This window comes from Acanthochromis polyacanthus, chromosome 5 (genome assembly GCF_021347895.1).
Source record: "Acanthochromis polyacanthus isolate Apoly-LR-REF ecotype Palm Island chromosome 5, KAUST_Apoly_ChrSc, whole genome shotgun sequence".
NCBI classification, from domain to species: Eukaryota; Metazoa; Chordata; class Actinopteri; family Pomacentridae; genus Acanthochromis; species Acanthochromis polyacanthus.
The window spans coordinates 37105144-37125390 of NC_067117.1; the positions used below are offsets into that span (position 1 = coordinate 37105144).

General features: G+C 42.3%; 2 protein-coding genes across 7 annotated transcripts in view; both read right to left on the reverse strand.

Moving 5' to 3' along the window:
- nav1b (neuron navigator 1b) overlaps positions 1-20247 on the reverse strand; it is a 121968-nt gene that overhangs the window by 55601 nt on the left and 46120 nt on the right. The window lies entirely within an intron of this gene.
- On the reverse strand, positions 16855-19050 carry LOC127533936 (uncharacterized protein C14orf93-like). 2 transcript variants are annotated; one of them, XR_007941830.1, is made up of 3 exons: positions 17761-19049; positions 17514-17627; positions 16855-17355 (listed from the first exon to the last, which is right to left on the reverse strand). XR_007941830.1 is itself a non-coding variant. In XM_051948099.1 (3 exons), exons 1-3 carry the CDS (start codon positions 17853-17855, stop codon positions 17053-17055), a joined length of 483 nt encoding a protein of 160 aa, XP_051804059.1. In that variant the 5' UTR covers positions 17856-19050; the 3' UTR covers positions 16855-17052. The 2 variants fall into 2 exon arrangements, 1 of the variants encoding a protein (XP_051804059.1); XM_051948099.1 differs by having other exon boundaries at positions 17514-17598; positions 17761-19050.

Sequence of the window (20247 nt, forward strand, 5' to 3'; positions counted from 1 at the left end):
GTCAGAAGTCCTTCAGAGAAAGTCACAGTGGCATTGAGTTGTTGTTGACCCAGATACAGTAGTTGTGTCGTATTGTCTTCAGGGACAAAGGCAAGAAATGTTGTCTCTCAGAATCCAAAGACAAAGAGAAGGATGACCTTCTTCATGTTAGCATTGGATACAGTATTTCTCTGTGTCTCTGTCTGTCACTCCAAGGAATTTTCATGATCACACTTGAAAAATGCAGTTTCAAGCACCAGTTCACCTCATGTTATTATTATGTATACAGTGTTAAATGTTTCCTATTCTCTCACGTAAGTAGGTCAGGGTTAGAAATGTCCACCAAAATGGCTGGAAGCGTCCTGTGTGTCTGCCGATTGCATAACTAGATGTACCAAGCCACCCAAATAAATACTGCAATGCCTCCAACCATGGGAGTATTTTTATCTGTTGTTCATGGATAATTCATCAATATGGAGGCTCAGAATTTTTAATTTTGTCCATGACTGCTATACTACGGTGGCCGAGACCCGCCATCGCTGCAAATAAAAAGAACACCGCTGCAAATAAAAAAGAAACGCTGCAAATAAAAAGAAACACCGCTGCAAATGAAAAAGAAACGCTGCAAATAAAAAAGCCACAACGAAAGTGGATTACTGGGGATTATTTTTGCCGATACACCGGTGTGAGAAGAAGAAGACGAAGAAGTAGAAACAAGAACAGGAGTACGACTTGGAAAACGAACGAAAAAGTAAGTGAAAATGTTAGTGTTTAATGTCACTACGTCTAATTTTTAATGTGTTATCTGGTTAGGCCATGTAACCCCAGGTTTGAAGGTTTGAAGTTGAACTGGAGGATGCCGGTGTGTTGTTAGCCATCAGTTGTTTCCACCCGGATGTGTTTTCGTTCCGGACTCATTCATTCTGTCCGCTCGGGCGGACGGGTGCCGGCGGCAAAAGGATGGTTCGCCCGGGGCGCAAATCTAGCCATGACCGAATCTGTGTGTTTTTCTGGGGTAGACACTGTTCTGGAGTGAGAGCGTGCAGTGGAACATGTTACTGTGTTTTGCTGCATATTGGAGTAAAGTTACCAAACTCGATTGTCCTCTCGTTAGCCGAAGCTAACAACACACCTGGATCCACACCTCCACACGTCTGGATCCAGGATTTTTTTGAAAAAAAACCCAAAAACATCTGGATCCAGGATCCTGCATCCAGGATTTTTTTCTGGATCCAGACGGTGATCCGGATCACCTCCAAAATCTAATCGATTGTTACTTTTGCTCTTCCGGGCATTCTGTAAAAAATTGGTGAAAATCCATTCATAACTTTTTGAGTTATGCTGTAAACAGACAGACAGACAGATGGCCTGGCGGAGGTCTGCGCTCTCCGAGTGCTTTTCTAGTTTTTAATGTGTTATCTGGTTATCTGGTTATCCATGTAGCCCAAGGTTTGAAGTTTTTTTTTTTTTTTTTTTTTTTTAATTAAGGTTTTTATTTAAATTTTGAACAGGATACATTAATTAGGTACCACCAAATTCTATCTTCTGAAATATAGATTAACAACATACAACAAAAAACAAAACAGATACAACAAAGAGCAAGGGGGCAGTTGAAAGAAAATACAAACAATAAATCATGTTATGAATGGAATCAGTTAGTCAAGTTAAATTCGCTACAAAAAGTTTCAAGAAGACCAGCATTCTTATGCAATATCAGATTTAAGGATTTAGCAAAGAGCTTAAAATCATTCCTCCAGTGGGTTAGAGTTGGTTTAATTTTCATAAATCTGCATTTATGTATAAAATGTTTGCAGAGTATTAATAAATTGTTCACACCATAGTCTATTTTGTTGTTATTAATATCTATCCCAAATTTGATGTTTTTATCAGTCAGTGTAATTCCACAAATTCCCTTTGATTGCATCCAACTTTCAAAGTCCTGCCAGAACATCTGTACTATTCTACAATTAAAAAAGAGATGTTCAAGGTTTTCATCTTCTGTATCACAGAAGGAACAATTTCCAGTTTCTATTTTGAATTTGTTTTTTAAAAATTCATTAGTTGGGTATATTTTGTTCAAAATTTTGAAGTGGACTTCTTTCATTTTGAATGGAATAGGGAAAGCCAGATATCTACATCTAATTTTTTCAATTTTTTCTTTTCTAAAATCTTTTAAAATATAATTTCTTCTTACAGAGCTAGGAAAGCTGCATTTTACTAAAGAGTTCCTTATAAATTTGTTGTTGCATTTGCGATCGCAGAAGTCAATGCCATTAATTAATAAATGTCTTAAATCTGGTTTAACATTTGAGTAGTACATATCCTGTTTAACCATAGACTGCAATGTTATTGGAATAGCTTTAACTGTTTGGCTATATTTTCTCTTCGTACATTCAATTTGAAATTTCTCACAAAAAACATCATACGGCAAGAAGTTTCCTTCATCATTTAAAAGATGGGCAACAGCCCATATACCTTTAGAAAACCAGTCATTTGTAAAGAACGATTTTCTATTGATAGTTATGTACCGGTTGTTCCATATCGGAGAATTATGTGGTGTGAAATTATGTTTAAAGATTAACTTCCAATAGAGAAGGGTCTGTTGATGGAAATCAGAAAGCTTCACTGGTAGTTTGCTAAATTCAAAATCACATTTCAATAACAAGTGAATTCCTCCCATCTTATTAAAAATCATGTTGGGTATGTAGTACCAAATAGAGTGAATATTGTTAAGCAAGTTTTTCAGCCATTTTAGTTTCAATAAACCATTCATATTATCAAAGTCTATTGCATTTCCTCCGCCATCTTTATAGGATTGAACCATATCGTTTTTACTTATGTAATGACATTTATTCCTCCATATAAAATTAAAATTTATGTTATTAATAGCTTTTATCATCTTATGATTCATTGGAAGAGAGTACGCTGGGTAGATAAGTCTGGAAAGGCTGTCCATTTTGGTTAGCAATATTCTCCCAAATATGGAAAGATCTCTTTGTAACCATCTATTAAGTGTTGATTTGCATTTGTTAATGTTATCCCAAATATTTACCTTGTCAGAGATGATTTTGTTTTTTGTTATGACAATTCCCAAATATTTTACTTCATTCTTAACTTGTATGTTGTATAATGATTGCTGAGAGTCATCCTTTAGCGCAAGTAATTCACATTTATTTAAATTTAGTTGTAGACCAGAAGCCTTAGAAAAAGTACTTATTGTTTGTAAGGCCAAAGGGATTTGGTCTTTATTTTTCAAAAAAAGAGTGGTGTCATCAGCTAGTTGACTTATAATCAATTGTTTATCCATTATATCAATTCCTGTTACTTCACTATCTTTAATTAAAATAGAAAGCATCTCTGCAACCATTATAAATAAAAGAGGAGAACTTCCACATCCCTGTCGAATACCCTTTTTTATAGCAAACCTGTTACAAGACCCATGCTTTAAGATCACTGAACTGTTTATATCATTGTATAACATACTTATAGATCTTCTAAATTTTTCACCAAATCCGAAATGCGAGAGTGTTTCTAGAATAAAGGGATGCTCTACTGAATCAAATGCCTTGTAAAAATCAAGGAAAAAAATCAAACTATCATCATTGATCAGATCCCTATACTCAATTAAGTCCAAAACAAGTCTAATATTGTTGTGAATAAGTCTATCTTTGAGAAAACCAGATTGAGTTTCGCTAATTATGTCTGATACCCCCTTTTTAAGTCTTGCTGCAATAGAGCCAGAATAGATTTTATAGTCCGTATTCAGTAATGTTATTGGTCTTAAGTTGTCCAGTATTCTTTTATCTTTTCCTGGTTTAGGGATTAACGTAATTATTCCTTGCTTCATAGTTGTCATTAATTCCTTTTTGTTAATGCATTCTACCAAAGCTTTGAACAGTATTTCTCTCACCTCATCCCAGAAAAATCTTAAAAAGTTGACTGTAAGGCCATCAGATCCTGGGGCTTTGTTTAAAGGCATTTTTTTAATAGCTGCGTCTAATTCCTCAATTTTAAGATCAGATTCACAAAATTCATAGTATGTTTCATCAATTTTGGGGATTAAATGACCTATTTTGTCAAATAAATTGTTACAATTTGTTTGAGAGAATTGAGTGGAATACAATTTAGAGTAAAATGTGTACACTTCTTTTTCCAATAATTTAGAATCTTTACACTCTAATCCATTGATTAGAATACATGCTATACTATTTCTCTGTTGTCTATTCTTTTCTAAATTGAAAAAGTATGAAGAGTTTTTTTCTCCCTCTTCGATCCATTTAGCACGAGATCTTACAAACGCTCCTTCCGCACGATTAAGATAAAGTTGATCTAATTTAGCCTGTAAATCCATAAGTCTGTTTTTTTCTTGATCTGACAAAATGTTGTTACTACAGCATTGATTTATGTCTTGCAAAAGACTAATCTCATACTCCTTTTGTTTACGAATAAGGTTTTTGCTAAATTGAATACTGAATTCCCTTATTTTAAACTTTGTAAATTCCCATTTGTTGATATATCCCTTAATTGATTCATCAGTATTGATGTTTTTAATAATTTCTCTTACTATTTTGCAGTATTCCTCATTTTGAAGAAATTTGGCGTTAAATTTCCAATATCTTATCATGTTAGTTTTTCTGGTCGAAGGTTCTATGTGCAGTTCTATAAAACAGTGGTCTGAGAGGGGGGCATATGTCATTAGCGTTTTGGTAGAGAGACCTACAATATTGTCACTTCCCAACCAATAATCAATTCTCGATTTGCAAGTTCCATTTGGTTTAAACCATGAGAAGCTTTGAGTTAGAGGGTTCATTGTTCTCCAAATATCTGTTAAGTTGTTATTCATCATAAAATTATTAATTATATTATTAATTTGGGTCCTGTCAACTCTTTGGGGCCATCTATCCATCCATTCATCTGGTGTCATGTTCCAGTCACCTCCTAACAAAATATAGTCTGTGGGGTAACGTCCTTTAAGTTCTTGAACAACATTTGTAATATCATCTAACATTGTTCTATTTTGATTATCATTGTTATAACCATATACATTCAGTAGGATGAGAAACAAACCTTCTACTTTGGTCACCACAGTCAACCAGTGTCCTTCTGCATCTGTCTGGTGGGTCATAATCTCGCCAGGGAAGTTATTGAAACATATAGCCACACCCCCGGATTTGTTGGAGCCATGGCTAAACAGGATCTTGTCTTTCCATTGATTTGTCCAAAAAGTTTCATCTGCAGTTGAGGAATGGGTCTCTTGTAAAAATAAACAATTCGAATTACGCCCTTTGCAGAATAAAAACAAAGCTTTTCTTTTGACAGTCTCTTTTAAGCCCCTTGCATTTAAAGAACCAAAGGAAAGTTTAACATTTAACATGAACAGTGAAATTCAAGGAAAGAAATAAAAATAGAAAGTTTTAGAAAGTTTTGGTTTTAGTGTACTGTAACTGTACTACTAACTGAATAGATGAGTAGCTCCAAAACTGCTCACTGTTTCTCCACCGAAGTAACAACTTCTTGATTTTTGGATTATCCATTGTCTTTCACACGAACCCCCTCAATGTATGCATATTGGCCTCTGAAGTAAGCCTTTTTTCCAGCTCTTCTTGCTTGGTCAACCACCAGCCACTGACGTTGACGTGATTCCAAATCTTCTCGTGGCAGCATCTCCGCAAAAGAGATTCCTTCAGCTTGGCAGACTGGCGATCTTTTTGTTCTTCTCCACACCTCTTCCTTCACGTGTCTTATGGAAAACAGGATGATGATTTGTCTTGTGCGTTTGTCTTCTTTTTTTCCAAGCCTGTGCACCACATCCACAGCAGAATCCATTTTTGTTGCCATCTCCGGGACTATTTTTTGCAGTAGAGGGATAATGGTGTCTCTGAGATTTTCGTCATTTTTCTCCTTTACCCCCCTCACTCGCAGACACCATTTCATGTTGTATCTTTCCAGACCAGTCACTTTTTCTTTGAGTACTTCGTTTTCTTTCACCAAAAGTTCATTTTTTCTTTCCATCTCCGAAACTTTCTTTTTGGTATCCTCCAGCTCCTCTGAATTGAACTGTACAGCTTTAGTCAAATTTGCAATCATGGCTGTGTTTTGACGGTTCTGTTCTCCAATATCATCAAGCCTTCTCTCAATGCCAGACACTCTTTTGCTTAGCTCCATTATAGCGTCAAAAATTGCATTATTAGACACTTGTTCATTACCTTGCTCCACACTTGGCTTTATTTTCTTTTCAGCCGGCGCTTTTGTTGGGGTTGGCGGATCACGTTTAGCTAGCATAGCATTAGCGTTAGCCACCTCATTTGCAGAGTAGTTATGATCGTCTTCCATAAGCTGTGGCAGTGATTTGGGTTTCGGTGAAATCGGCGGGTTCAATTTTGCAGCTTTAATAACCTTATTTGAGTCCATTGTTGCAGTTCAGGTGGATAAAAGTAAGTTTAAAACAACAAAAGTCTGCAGTTTTTGTCGGAGCTTTTACCAATCGAACTTAATGGTTCGCCATCTTGGTACCTCCCGGTTTGAAGTTGAACTGGAGGATGCCGGTGTGTTGTTAGCTTCGGCTAACGAGAGGACAATCGAGTTTGGTAACTTTACTCCAATATGCAGCAAAACACAGTAACATGTTCCACTGCACGCTCTCACTCCAGAACAGTGTCTACCCCAGAAAAACACACAGATTCGGTCATGGCTAGATTTGCGCCCCGGGCGAACCATCCTTTGTCGCCGGCACCCGTCCGCCCGAGCGGACAGAATGAATGAGTCCGGAACGAAAACACATCCGGGTGGAAACAACTGACGGCTAACAACACACCGGCATCCTCCAGTTCAACTTCAAACCTTCAAACCTGGGGCTACATGGCCTAACCAGATAACACATTAAAAATTAGACGTAGTGACATTAAACACTAACATTTTCACTTACTTTCTCGTTCGTTTTCCAAGTCGTACTCCTGTTCTTGTTTCTACTTCTTCGTCTTCTTCTTCTCACACCGGTGTATCGGCAAAAATAATCCCCAGTAATCCACTTCCGTTGTGGCTTTTTATTTGCAGCGTTTCTTTTTTATTTGCAGCGGCGTTTCTTTTTGTTTGCAGTGTTTCTTTTATTTGCAACGGTGTTTCTTTTTATTTGCAGCGTTTCTTTTTTATTTGCAGCTGTGTTTCTTTTTATTTGCAGCGTTTCTTTTTTATTTGCAGCAGCGTTTCTTTTTATTTGCAGCGTTTGTTTTATTTGCAGCGATGGCGGGTCTCGGCCACCGTACTATACTGTTATACTAGACATCTGAATCAAACAGATATAATCGATATGCCATATCTTTGAAGAGCACTACTTTAATGATTATATGGCATCTCTGTGAGCACCCACTAACATGATCTGGCAAAACTAAAACAATTAGAATATGTCGCATATTGTAAAATTATGAATGTAGACAGCTGAAGGATGGCATGAGCAAAGCATATGACGGCAGGTCAGTCATTCATTCAATAACTCATTCAGGCATTTTGAATGAAAATTCTTGAGAGCAGCCCAATAAATATTAATTCATCAGCAACAACAACTGTTGTAATTCACAAGGTTTGTGGCCAGCAATTACATTCAAATCAGTGATTTTAAAATAGCATTATTCCATTGCTGGCAGAAAAACAAGCTCACAGATACACATCCACCACTACATAACCAACTTATTAAGTAATTGTGCCCAACATGTTTGCAACAAACTGTCTAATTACACATCCAACAGACAGAGTAACATTATCACTTATTTGAAGTTATGCATCCTGACACCAAACCAATTTAGAGTTAAAACTGAAATTTGAAATGTACGGAAGCGTATTGCTGCCACTCTACATAAATAAAAATTGATCATTTATAGTGTAAAAACGTGATAACTATATTGTAAAAACGTGATAATTATATTGTAAAAACGTGATTATTTATATTGTAAAAACATGATAATTATATTGTAAAAACGTGATAATTTATATTGTAAAAACGTGATAATTATATTGTAAAAATGTGAAAAAACACAGCTAATAATGTGATGAGGACCTGATTAACAGGGAAGCGATGCAGTGTGCAGGAGACCATGGCCCAAGACGCAGTCCGACTGGAGAGTTTTTTACGGAAGCGTGGTGTACCCGACCGGTACCTCTCACGGATGGTACAAGATCATGTAAGTGTTTTTTCAATACTTTCAAAGTAAGAATAGGTATACCCTGCCTTCAAATGTCATTCAGCGTTGTGTGAGGTCAATGTAAGTTAGCTAACTTTGCTAACCAGCCATCCCAGGTAACTCACGGGACTGTTAATCATCAGGCAATGGACGAGGAGACGACGGGACTGTCATAATGAGCAGGATACAATAAATTAACAGAATTTATGACGTTTAATCAATTGTCCGCGAGCGGAGGTCATTCCCAGGTTCATACTAACTTCAGGTAGACTATTGTAAGCTATTTTATAAGGTTATTTGAGTTAACATTGAGAAGCAGTGCATAACCTATCTGTGTCTCTTATTGTGAAAGACCAGAAGCGGAAGTGTGGTTGGCTGCATTGCAGCGGAGTGTGTGTTGTAGTTGTGCGGCAATAAACTGTGGAGCCGTCTGCTCAGCACCAACGGAGCCTCCATGTTTCTTTATTTTATAGCTTCATAAGTATAGGCGCAACAGGAACCCTCGGCTACATTGGTGGCAGTGGTGGGATGATGTGTCCCAGCTTTTACGGCCCGCCGGAAGATAAGTTTGCTGAAGTTTAAGATAGTTAGTAGAAGTTAGCCACTGCTAACTCGCGCTTAGCTTAACTTTTACAGTGTGGACAGAATGCGAGTTCGCGCCGTGTGCCGCCCGGGAACTTCGCCTGTGTCCTCACGCAGTAGTGTAGAGAGGTTGAACGAAAACATAAACATTAAAGAATAAAAGATGAACACTCACATCATGTGGAAGCACGATGAGGACCTGCTGAGCTACACTGAGCACCGCGGGGAGAGACTTTGTGCCAGCAACATTAGGATTGAACTCCCACCGCCCTTCGCTGGACATGAAAAGCAGAGTTTCCTCTGCTGGGCCCGTCAGTATGAAGTGGCAGTGAGAGCACTGGTGGGAGGCAATGGAGGAGACTATGATTCTGAACTGGTCCGGATTTTGCTGATACGACTTTCCAAGGCTGCTTTTCTGTTGTGGGATAGCCTTCCAGCAGCTGTCCAGGCTGACTACTCTGCTGTGAATAAAAGATTGCAGGAGGCTTTTGGACAAAGACATTTTCTGGACTGTTTCAGAGCAAATCTTGCTGCCCGACTCCGTGCCCCAGGTGAGAGTTTGGAAGTGTACGCAGCAGAAATAAGCAAACTAGTTCAAGAAGCATTCCCAGGCTATGGTGACATCGCTCAGAAAGAGGAAAAGTTTCGCAGATTTCTTGCTGGACTTGACCCGGCTCTGAGAACTAAATGTCACGAGCAGGGTGCCACTGATTTGGAGGAGGCTCTGGTTATTGCTGGTCATTGTGAGATGGCTCGAAAGACGCTAAAGATGGACTATGTAAGCCCCTATGTACGCCAGCTTCATACTGCCGCAGCCATATCTGATGGAGGTGGGGTGTACAGGGCTATGGACAGACTTGCAGAAGACATGAGAGAAATGAGGATGGAAATGAGATGAATGACGGAGGAAAATAATCAACTAAGGTCCAGTGGTTGGAAAGAGGAAGGGAGAATGCCTCCCCGGGGAGGTCAGTGTCAGTGTACCTGTGGAGAGCAAGGCTGCAATTCATGCCGAGCACGTAATGAACAGAGAGGACGTTCCCCCGACAGCGGCTGGCGTGACCGTGGACCAGAGGGAGGACCCGGGGAAAGACAGGAGTACCAGGTGTCTGACTACAGCCGTGTGGGGTCTCCCAATTGGCGAAGCCCTAGACCTGTCAACGGCTCCTTTAATGAAGAAACCGCCAGGCGTCGAGGGGTACGTTTTCTCTCCCCCAGGAGGGAGGACCCGGCCAGCCAGCTGGGAAAAGATATGTACCTGATGTTGCGGCAAAGACACCAGCTACAGATTCCATGGGCCCTGTTGGGGAAGAAATGTTTGTCCCCTTCACAAGTAAGACACGGACACTGGACAGGATCAAGCAGCAGCAGACCTCATATGTGAGGGGAAGCATCGAAGGGACTGAAATCAACATACTGGTGGATTCAGGATCAACAGAGTCGTTCATCAGTGCTGACTTTCACATGACTGTCCCGGCACTGCGCAAGCGACCCCTAAATGCGGACCTCATTGATGCCCGTGCTGTGAATGGCCAGATGCTCAAAATATTGGGCACGATAACAGCAACTCTTCATCTAGGTAATGAGACCTGGCAGCATGTTTTCTTTGTACTTCGGGACTCTACACAAGCAGCACTGCTGGGCTTGGACTTTCCTGTTGCTAATCACGCCCTTCTGGATTATGCCCATGGCCGCATGCAGCTATGGGACACCGTTAGTCACCTTTTGAGTGGGGAGAACTTGATACCCGAGTGTTGTAATGTTTCCATGGCCACTATGGTGACACTGCCCCCCTCGGTGAGATGCTGGTGCCGGTGAATATGTCCCCAGCCTGGCACGTTGACCAACTCCCTGAGTTTGTGGGCTACTTATCACCCTACCTCCAGAGTGGAACAGAGTGTGTAGTGGCTCACACAGTGACATCGGTGAAACACGGGGCTACAACAGCTCGTGTTTTAAATCCAACCGACCAGGACATTATATTGAGAGAAGGCATGCACCTTGGGGAGTGTTTCTCTGTGGATGAGCCTGAGCTTGTGGCACTCCCCCAGGTCCCAACTAAGACTGTCTCTACCATTTTGTCCACTGATGGTCCTGTTGTGTCACTGGAGGAGTCCCCGGCTAGTCAGCAGCAGAAGGCGCAATTGGCTGCCTTACTGGAGGAGCATGAGGAGATATTCAGCACATCCAAAGGGGTGACTGGCAAATGCACCCTCATCAAACACCGCATCAAAACTGCTGGTCACCCCCCCCCCACGACAGCGTGCCTACCGCACCTCACCGGAGAAGAGAGAGGAGATAGACAGGCAAGTGGCGGATCTACTGGCTGATGGGGTAATTGAGGAAAGCTGCAGCCCATGGGCCTCACCTGTCGTTCTGGTAACGAAAAACAATGGCGAGTGGAGGTTCTGTATTGACTATCGTCGCTTAAACAGCATAACAGTGAAAGACTGCCACCCCCTTCCCAGGGTGGATGATACCTTGGATGCCTTAGCAGGATCCCTGTGGTTTAGCACATTGCATTTCTCCAATAGCTACTGGCAGGTTGAGGTCGCTGAGGAAGACAGGGAGAAAACGGCCTTCACAACAGGCAGGGGCCTATATCAGTGGCGGTCAATGCCCATGGGCCTCACCAACTCACCTGCAATGTTTCAGCGCATGATGGAGCTCGTGCTTAGAGGGCTTCCATGGCAGGTGTGTTTGGTATACCTCGATGATGTACTGATATATAGCCCCACCTTTGAAGACCATCTCTCCAGTCTGTGTGAAGTTTTCAGCAGGATCCAGGTGGCAGACCTCAGGCTCAACTCTAAGAAGTGCCATCTGGTCTGAGATCATGTTGTTTTCCTGGGGCATGTGGTTTCACACCACAGTCTGCAGCTTGACCCTTGAAACACAGACAAAGTCAAAAACTGGCCCACGCCCCAGAACCCAACTGAGGTGAGAGCTTTTGTAGGCCTTTGCTCTTATTATAGGCATTTTGTTAAGGACTTTGCCCAGCGTGCGGCTCCCCTGCACCGTCTTACATGTAAAGACACGCCCTTCCTGTGGACTGCTGAGTGTGACGCAGCCTTTGAGTACCTTAAAGGGGTGCTCTCGTCTGCCCCGGTCGTCACTATGTCTGACTTCAATGCTCCCTTTAAAGTGTACACAGATGCCTCCATGGAAGCAGTGGGGGCTGTTTTAGCTCAGGACAGGGATGGACTGGAGAGAGTGGTAGTTTATGCCAGTCAGGCGCTTACTCCCACAGAAAGGCGATGGTCCATGTTCAATCGGGAGCTGTGGGCTGTGGTGTGGGATGTGCTCCAGTTCAGGCACTATATAGGGTCAGCTGTGTTCACCATAATAACAGATCATAAGCCGCTGTTAGGCCTCCGTGGCATGTCTGTGGACAAGGATCCCACAGGCAAAAGAGCGAGATGGATTTTGGAACTGGACCCTTTCAACTGGGTCATCCAACACAAAGATAGATGACAGCATACTAATGCTGAAGCTCTCTCCCGGCGGCCTCAGACCCCCAAGCCTTCTATGGTAAATCATGCCTCCAGGGCATCTATCATCGAGGTGAATGCCGTAGGGGTGGAGAGGGAGTCAAGTGTCCCCCAAACAGGTGCTTTGTCATTGCAGCTTTCTGCTACGGAACCCCAGGCCCTGAACCTCGTGACTGGGGGGCAGCAAATGGACATGGACAGGGGGTGGAATGACTTGTTTTGCGTGTCTGCACTTTCACATGATGGGACTGAACTTAGGGAACTACAGCAGGCTGACCCAGACATCGCTAAAGTGCTTGATTGGGTTGTGAGGAATGGGTCCCGGCCTCCTCGCATGCAGATGAGAGGCAGCTCCCGGGAGCTTAGGAAATTGTGGACAGAGTATCCTCATCTGTCTGTTGTGAATGGGGTGCTCTGTCGGTCAGTGAAGTCCTCCCTTACGGGGGATGACCATTGTCAAGTGGTTGTGCCCTCCGCGCTTGTTCCTGATGTGCTGCAGCACCTTCATGGGGGCCCAGCTTCAGCACATTTCTCAGCAGAACGGGTATGGGAGTGTGCGCGACAAACATGTTACTGGCCCTCTATGTTCAAGGACATCCAACATTGGTGTGAACAGTGTGTGCCCTGTCAGACCCACCGAGCCCCGGTACCTAAACATCGAGCACCGATGGGGGGGTCCCTCGTGACTCATCCATTTCAAAGGGTGGCTGCTGACATTCTTGAACTTCCAATGACTTCGAAGGGTAACAGATATGTGTTAGTGGTGGAAGATTACTTTACCAAGTTTGTGAATCTGTATGCTCTGTCAACCCAAACAGCCCAGTCGGTTGCACAGTGTCTGTTTGAGGATTATGTTCTGGTACATGGCATTCCAGAAACGATTCACAGCGACCAAGGCCGGCAGTTCGAAGCTGAGATTGTTCAGAGACTGTGTCGGCTTTTGAAAATCAAGAAAACACGGACCACACCATACAATCCCAAATCGGATGGGATGGTTGAGCGCTTTAACCGGATCCTCATCGACCAGCTGGCCAAGTCGTTGCTGGCCTGTGGTGGTGAATGGGACAACTACCTGAAGCATGTGGCTTTCGCCTATAATACATCTGTTCATGCCTCCACCAGCTACACTCCTCACTATTTGACTCATGAATGGGAGGCACGTGTACCAGTGGATGTGTTGGTACCATCTCAAGCAGTGCCCCTGGACATTCCTTTTTCTCATGCTGACTTTGTGGCTTCTCTGGCAGGAAAGCTGGAGACTGCTTTTAGTGGTGCCAGGCAGTGTGGGGCCACTGCACATGAGGACCAGAAACAGTGCTATTATGGGGCAGCCCGTCACCGGCCGTATGTTGAGGGGGATCTGGTGTGGCTTCATAATCCTACAGATGACCGTATGAAGCTGGCTCCCCACTGGAGGGGACCCTTCAGGGTCCTAGCCGCGCTGGATTCCCTAGGAGAACCTGGGCTCACTTATTGTATTGGTGATCCTTGGGACTCTGACGGGCCAGTGCAGGTGGTCCATTACGATAGGCTGAAGCCGTACACACTGCCACTGTCTGCAGGGTCTTCAGGTGGCCACTCGGCTTCTCCCGATCATCCTCTCCCGCTGCAGGATGGGGGATCGCCACATGGTGGGCATGTGGTCAAGGAACCACGCTCTGCAGGCGGCACAGAGGTTGGGAGTGACTCAGCTGTCGGCAGGGCGAATCAGACTGTGTCTCGTCCTGGAAGGCCTGTGAGGCAGCCAGTTTGTTTCAAGGACTTTGTCTTATATGATTGACTGACAGATACTCAAGGGATGACAGTTCATATTGTTCATATCATATCCATGTTTTTCATATTAACATTTTCTCCCTGTTTCTCCCTTGTTTTACTGCATATGGTGTGCCTGTGTACTATACCCTGTGTATCAGCAATGTCTGGTGTACAATTAGGAGTTGTGGGGGCATACTTACTGACTGTGCAGTCATGTGATGCTGATATTCTCTGTCATATGTTTGTGTATGGCATTCATGCTGATGGTGTTTAAAAAACGAGGACGTTTCTTTTTGGAGGACGGGAGGTATCTAAGCTATTTCATAAGGTTATTTGAGTTAACATTGAGAAGCAGTGCATAACCTATCTGTGCCTCATATTGTGAAAGACCAGAAGCGGAAGTGTGGTTGGCTGTGTTGCAGCGGAGTGTGTGTTGTAGGTGTGCGGCAATAAACTGTGGAGCCGTCTGTTCAGCACCAACGGAGCCTCCGTGTTTCTTTATTTTATAGCTTCATAAGTATAGGCGCAACAGGAACCCTCGGCTACACTATTGTACTCCCCTTTGAATGGGGACACAACTTAATTTAACATGTAATGGAGAGGAACTGACCTCTCCCGGATGCTGGAGACTCAGTAATCAGTCTGTATAGTTCATTCAATCTGTAATATTGTTCATTTAGTCAGGCTTAAAGACCACTGAAAATTTTTGTATCATGTCTACACTACTCTCTCCATCTCTCTCTCTCTCTCTGTAGCTCTGTACACAGATGGAGACAGGTCCATATACAAACACAGGTTGGCTCTCAAACGGGTGTTTATTTGGCGCTTCGCTTTCTCTTGTCACCCAAACACCGGTTTGAGAGTCGACCTGTGTCCGTCATCTGTGACAAGAACTACAATGAAAGTTCATTGGCCGTTTATCATATGAAAGAGAATAATCCATTCCTTTAATCAGTCCATTGAGTCACAGAAAGTTTGTTTATCTGCTATTGCACCTCACGTGCTCGCTTTAAAGAGTCTGGAGGATGTAATCCGAAACTTCGTTCCGCCCCCCCCCCGGGGAAATTAATATCCTTTGTCCTTTAAATGATTTACTTAATACATGCATATTGTAGCGCTGAGCGGCGACTTAAGGCAGGAATGACAAGAGATCTTGCAGTTAATACACCTGGCTTTATTGTCACCACCACAATAAGCACTCAGGAACTCACACCCACTGTACCGGCTCGCAGGCTGAGATCACTCCCCCAACAACCCCCCTGAGTCACAGTACAACGTGAAAACAATGAACACACAAAATGAACTCAGAACGTAGAATTGGGACAACTAAAAGCAACCAGTAGTAAAAGAACATCTCGAACACACAAATAACCCCATAAAACAATCCCAAAGAACACATAACTTCCCATGATGCCTAGCTGTCCCCCCACCTGGAACACAGTCACTCGCTGCAGCGCCCCCAGCGGCCCCCACAGCCGCTACAATATAAATAAACACACAAACACGAACAGCACACCTCATGCAACAACACCTTCACTGTTTATTATTGTTGTATGCCGCAAATTTTGAGCAACAAGGTGCTTTTGGTCATATTTAAAGTCATCATCTCATTTTGACCTTAGTATTATATTACTCAACCACAGAGGACCTTCTTGTGTCATGTCAAATGTACTATACTTAATGGAAAGTCTGAATTTTCTGTCCCTGTGGCTCAGTTTACAGTTGACAGGATTAAGTTATCCTGAAGAGTATTGGATATAATGATCTGTGATCTGTGATTAGATTTGGTGAGACACTTGAAAAACATTTAATCACCACCACCTATTTGTTTGCTTTAGAGTGTATGCTATTGTGCATGTGTCTGTTTATGCCTGCATGTGTCAGCCTGGGCATGCACATGTGTGATGGGAGGATGTTGCACGTGTTTTCTGTATTTTCCATGACTAAATATACCAATGTCTGTCTTGACAGATTGATGCCACAGTCATTGAATTTATGGATGATGACACTCTAGCTTCCTACATCCCAACATATGGAGATAGGATAGCGGCAAGACGCTTCATTATGGAAAACAAAGGTGCAAGTAAAGGTGGAAAAGAATCAAAGAAACTTTCACTTTTTGAAAAACTGAAGAAAAAGATGGGCATTGATGCGGATGATGATAATAATAATCATGAGGAAGAAAATGAGGGGGCATCTGCTGCTAAGCAAAGAATTTATGCAAAAAACACCGATGGGCTGAAAAAAAGACCAGAAAAGTGGAGCTGGGGTGGATTCATGACAGCAAACAAGTAAGAAAACGCAAAGGAGGCACTGCATGAAAAGCTAGATTATCGACCCTGTGAATTCCGGAAAACCTACCTAGTTCTCCACAGTTCTTGGCTGTTCTCAGGGTGTGAACAACCACTCAGAACGGGCTGAGAACGCCCTAAAACGGAATGGATTTGTGGGGTGGGAGGTGGGTGTGTGGGGAAAGGGGGGGAGTGACGTCGCACCTGGGGGCAAGGGTTGGGGGGAGTGAGACGTCGCATCTGGGGCATGGCAGAGGTGTGAAAACTAATTAGCATCCAGCCTTCCTGTCTAGCGTGACTTGGGTCACTGATTGGATGAAACAAGACATGGCAACAGAAAAAAACTATGTCATGATTGGTTGAAAGATCTGTTGCTATTGGTCCCTGGGCCATGAAATCCCCCCCCCCCCCCCCATTCCCCCACCTCCTCATCCCCCCTCACACACAATAATAATAATGCTTATTATTAATAATATTTTAATAAGGCATTAATAAATATGGGCCATGTAAAGTGTCTACTTAGTTAACCTGCATACTTGTCATTGTTAACCAATGGGCTAAAAAATGACATTTTGAGACATGTTGAAAAACAAGCGCTTTATTGAACAGTCTACAGTTTCAGTAATCCGAAATCAAAATTAAAATAAGCTGTTCTTTAAAAAAAAATACAAAAAAAATTAAAAGGAAAAAAAGGAAATAGAATTGTTCAAAGTTTCAAAAAAATATATACATTTCAAAACAAAAACTAAAACATAGTTGATCTGTCACTCCGGGCTGGTCTCAGGCATCAGCTCTGGAATAAAATGTTTCCTCGTATTTCAATGGCTTCAGTCTTTCAGACGGCTGTCCATTGTAAAAATGTCTGTGCTGAAGAGTTGTGTACCTTCCATCAGCTTCCAGCCTGGCCTGTAGGGCAGCACACAAGTTAGAAAGCTCCTGGCTGCGGAAGGATGGAGGCCACACAATCCATCCATGTACGCCATCTACACTGCCGTCCTCTTCATCCGACATCATGTCCGCTGTGATGCCATTCCAGAACTCCTCTTTGTCTGGAGCAAGGACCGTCTTCCTGGCATCCAGCAGCTGTGAACACAATCAGTACAAGAAATCAATACATTTACTAATGTAACAGAAAAATAATATCATAGAGACCAGCAATACTATTCTAACCACATTTTATATAAAACACACACTCCCACGAATGAAACTGTAATCAAATGAATCAAAGTAATATCTCTTACTCTCTTTCTTCTCTGCCGACTCTGGGCAAATGACTTAATCGCCTCCGCCTGATCCACCATGTCGGGTTGACTATAGCGGAAATTCCTGCGCAGAGTAATGGGTTTTACAAGCGGCTGGAAAACGGTAAAATGAAGCCGTTATTAGCTTGGAGAAGATGGAGGACGACATATCACTGCTTACGTTACTAATTCAGAAAATTGTACCAAAACTCAATAAAAATATCCTACAAATGGAATATATCCTTACCACAATTTTAGGACTGTGCTCTCCTCTTTTCCGCTGAATTTCCTCGCCGCCCTCTCACTGGAGAAAGTGTTTATTTGGGCTTCCATGGCGGACATCCTCTCCTGCAGCTCAGACACCGCTCCAGCCTGTGCTCCAGCTTCTCCTCCAGCGGTGCTCTCTGGCAGACAGCCGGCTGATAACGCTCAACAGTTTCTTTTCAGTGTCTGTCGCGGGTCTGACTGAAACCAGTCGGTCATGTCCAGGCTGTTCCATATGAGGAGCCTGTAGTGAGACTGGCGATACCGGGCCGCCATTGTAGAAGCCCGCGTAACAAAGACCACTTCTTTGTCCGTTCGTTTATTGCGCGGTTCTTGCGAGACGACGCGTGTGATTGGACGAGCAACTCTAACGTGATGACATCCGTGACGCAGCATTTCTGAAAGTAGCAGATTTCTCCAGGCCTGCTTTGTGTGGCCACAGTCACAAAAAAAAAAAAAGACTTCTCCAGGCAGCAGAAGGAGGTTTAGAAATTTAAAAGCTTTTTCACTTAAATTCTACCTTCAGATTTACCTGGCTTAAAAAATGTTTGGAGCTACCACAATCACTCTGGAATTTTATTCCACACAATGTATTTAAAAAAGTTGGAGGCTTAAATTTTCTAATGAGCTGCAACTTCTCAGTTTCTAAATTGCCACTGAAACTCTCAAAGTATTATCAGCAGGCATTACTTTCTTGGAAATTGTGTTATGTTAACAACTTTTCTCCACATAAAGAAATACTTTGGCACAATGGGCAAATTACTATTAAAAACAAAACTGTATATAATGAAAGCTGGATTGGGAGGGACATAATCTTTGTGACATCCTTATTTGATGATAATGGAAGTCTTTATAGCTATGAAAACTTCCTAAAGGCTAAAGCCTTTCCAGTCAAATACAGAGAATTTGTTACTATTGTGAAGGCTATTCCATCTGGCATGATTGAGTTAATAAAATCCCACTTAAGTTATCAAAATGTTAATGTTCAAATTCCTGTTGAGGGCATTGCTGGCAGATGTGTGGTGAACACATCCACTGTACAGTTAAGCAACACAAGAGAAAAGGTGACTATAGTCATGCTGCTCTGCATGGAGTTTGAGATGTAGGATTTTGACAGTGTTAAGTGCCTGTGATGCGCTTTGATTTTACTTTTGTAAAAGCTGTATGAACCCTGATTCAAATAAAGTATATACTGTATAGTTTTGTTTGTGTAGGGTCCTTTTTCTCTAAAAACCAGTTCAAGTGTGAAAAGTCAACCCCACCCCCAACCCCCTACCTTACACCCTCCACACCCATCAACCCTCCCACCACAGACACACACCCATCAGTCTGATTTGCATTTATATAGCTCACAGCATTTTCAGTGAAACTGAAAAGTTCCCCCCCTTGGAGATCAGCCGTCCATCTCAATTCCTGACAATTCTCAGTAGTTTTTGTGCTTCCTGAAAACTGCTGTTTATTGCCGTTAATTTGAAATTCCACGGAAATTTTCAGTGCTGTTAACTATCGAAAATCCCCCCTTTCATGCAGTGAGGGGGAACAAGAACACTTGATGTGCCCAAAGATTCCAAAAAAGTAGATATATTACAATATTCCAAAGACCTTTTCTTCCCAAATGGAAGAAGCAAATTTGGAAGATTTGAGGCATGCAGCCACGACATTTTAGACTTTCAGGAGGAAGCTGTATTGGATGACAACGTCACAGTTGGGGAACTGTATACTAGGGTGGTTCTTATTTATTAGAAAAAAATAAAAGTTTGAAATGTTTTACTCTGACCCCTCAATTATCTTTCATATGATCAAAAAATATTTATCGCAAAGTTTAACAAAAATCTATACATATTTACAAGTTGCTCAAAGCCCCTAAACTTTTGTATATACGGCTGTTATACGAGGCAGCTGGAGTGAATATGTAAAATAACATAGATTGAACAGGCCATTCTCCCGGGAAGGTCAATAGGTCATAAATTATAAATCATCTAATTTTCAGCAACTTTGAAAAAATGTATTACTACAAAATACATTTTACTTCAATAAAATACAGTTTTTCAACCTTCTTGATCATGTCTTGATTATGACGAGTAGGTATTCTGGCTCTGTTCCAGTATCCCTCCACCTTCTCTACTGTGAGAGTTGCAGCTGTTCTGATGGGTTCTTTTTGTTCCAAGTGTCTGTGCAAAAAGTAGCCTAATACCTGTTCTTTTGAAAAAATATCATTTTTGGCTGATAATAAATACATTCTTCTTGAACTCCTAGTGTTTTTTGATGCCGTCTTTGCAATTGAAAGCTTTTTCTATGTTAAATGGTAAATGGTCTGTATTTATATAGCGCTTTACTATACCTGCAAGGCTTTACATGATACGTCACATTCAGCCATTCACACACTGATGGCGGAAGCTGCCATGCAAGGCGCTAACCACGACCCATCAGGAGCAATTAGGGGTTAGGTGTCTTGCTCAGGGACACCTCG

Bases quoted from the DNA above. Each gene is read 5' to 3' on its own strand.
- LOC127533936 (XM_051948099.1), bottom strand. From the start codon at position 17,855: ATGTCCGCCATGGAAGCCCAAATAAACACTTTCTCCAGTGAGAGGGCG. The intron at 17,599-17,760 runs GTAAGGATATAT...TACTCTGCGCAG, and splicing joins AGCACAGTCCTAAAATTGTG to GAATTTCCGCTATAGTCAAC. The intron at 17,356-17,513 runs GTAAGAGATATT...TTGTGTTCACAG, and splicing joins GTCGGCAGAGAAGAAAGAGA to CTGCTGGATGCCAGGAAGAC.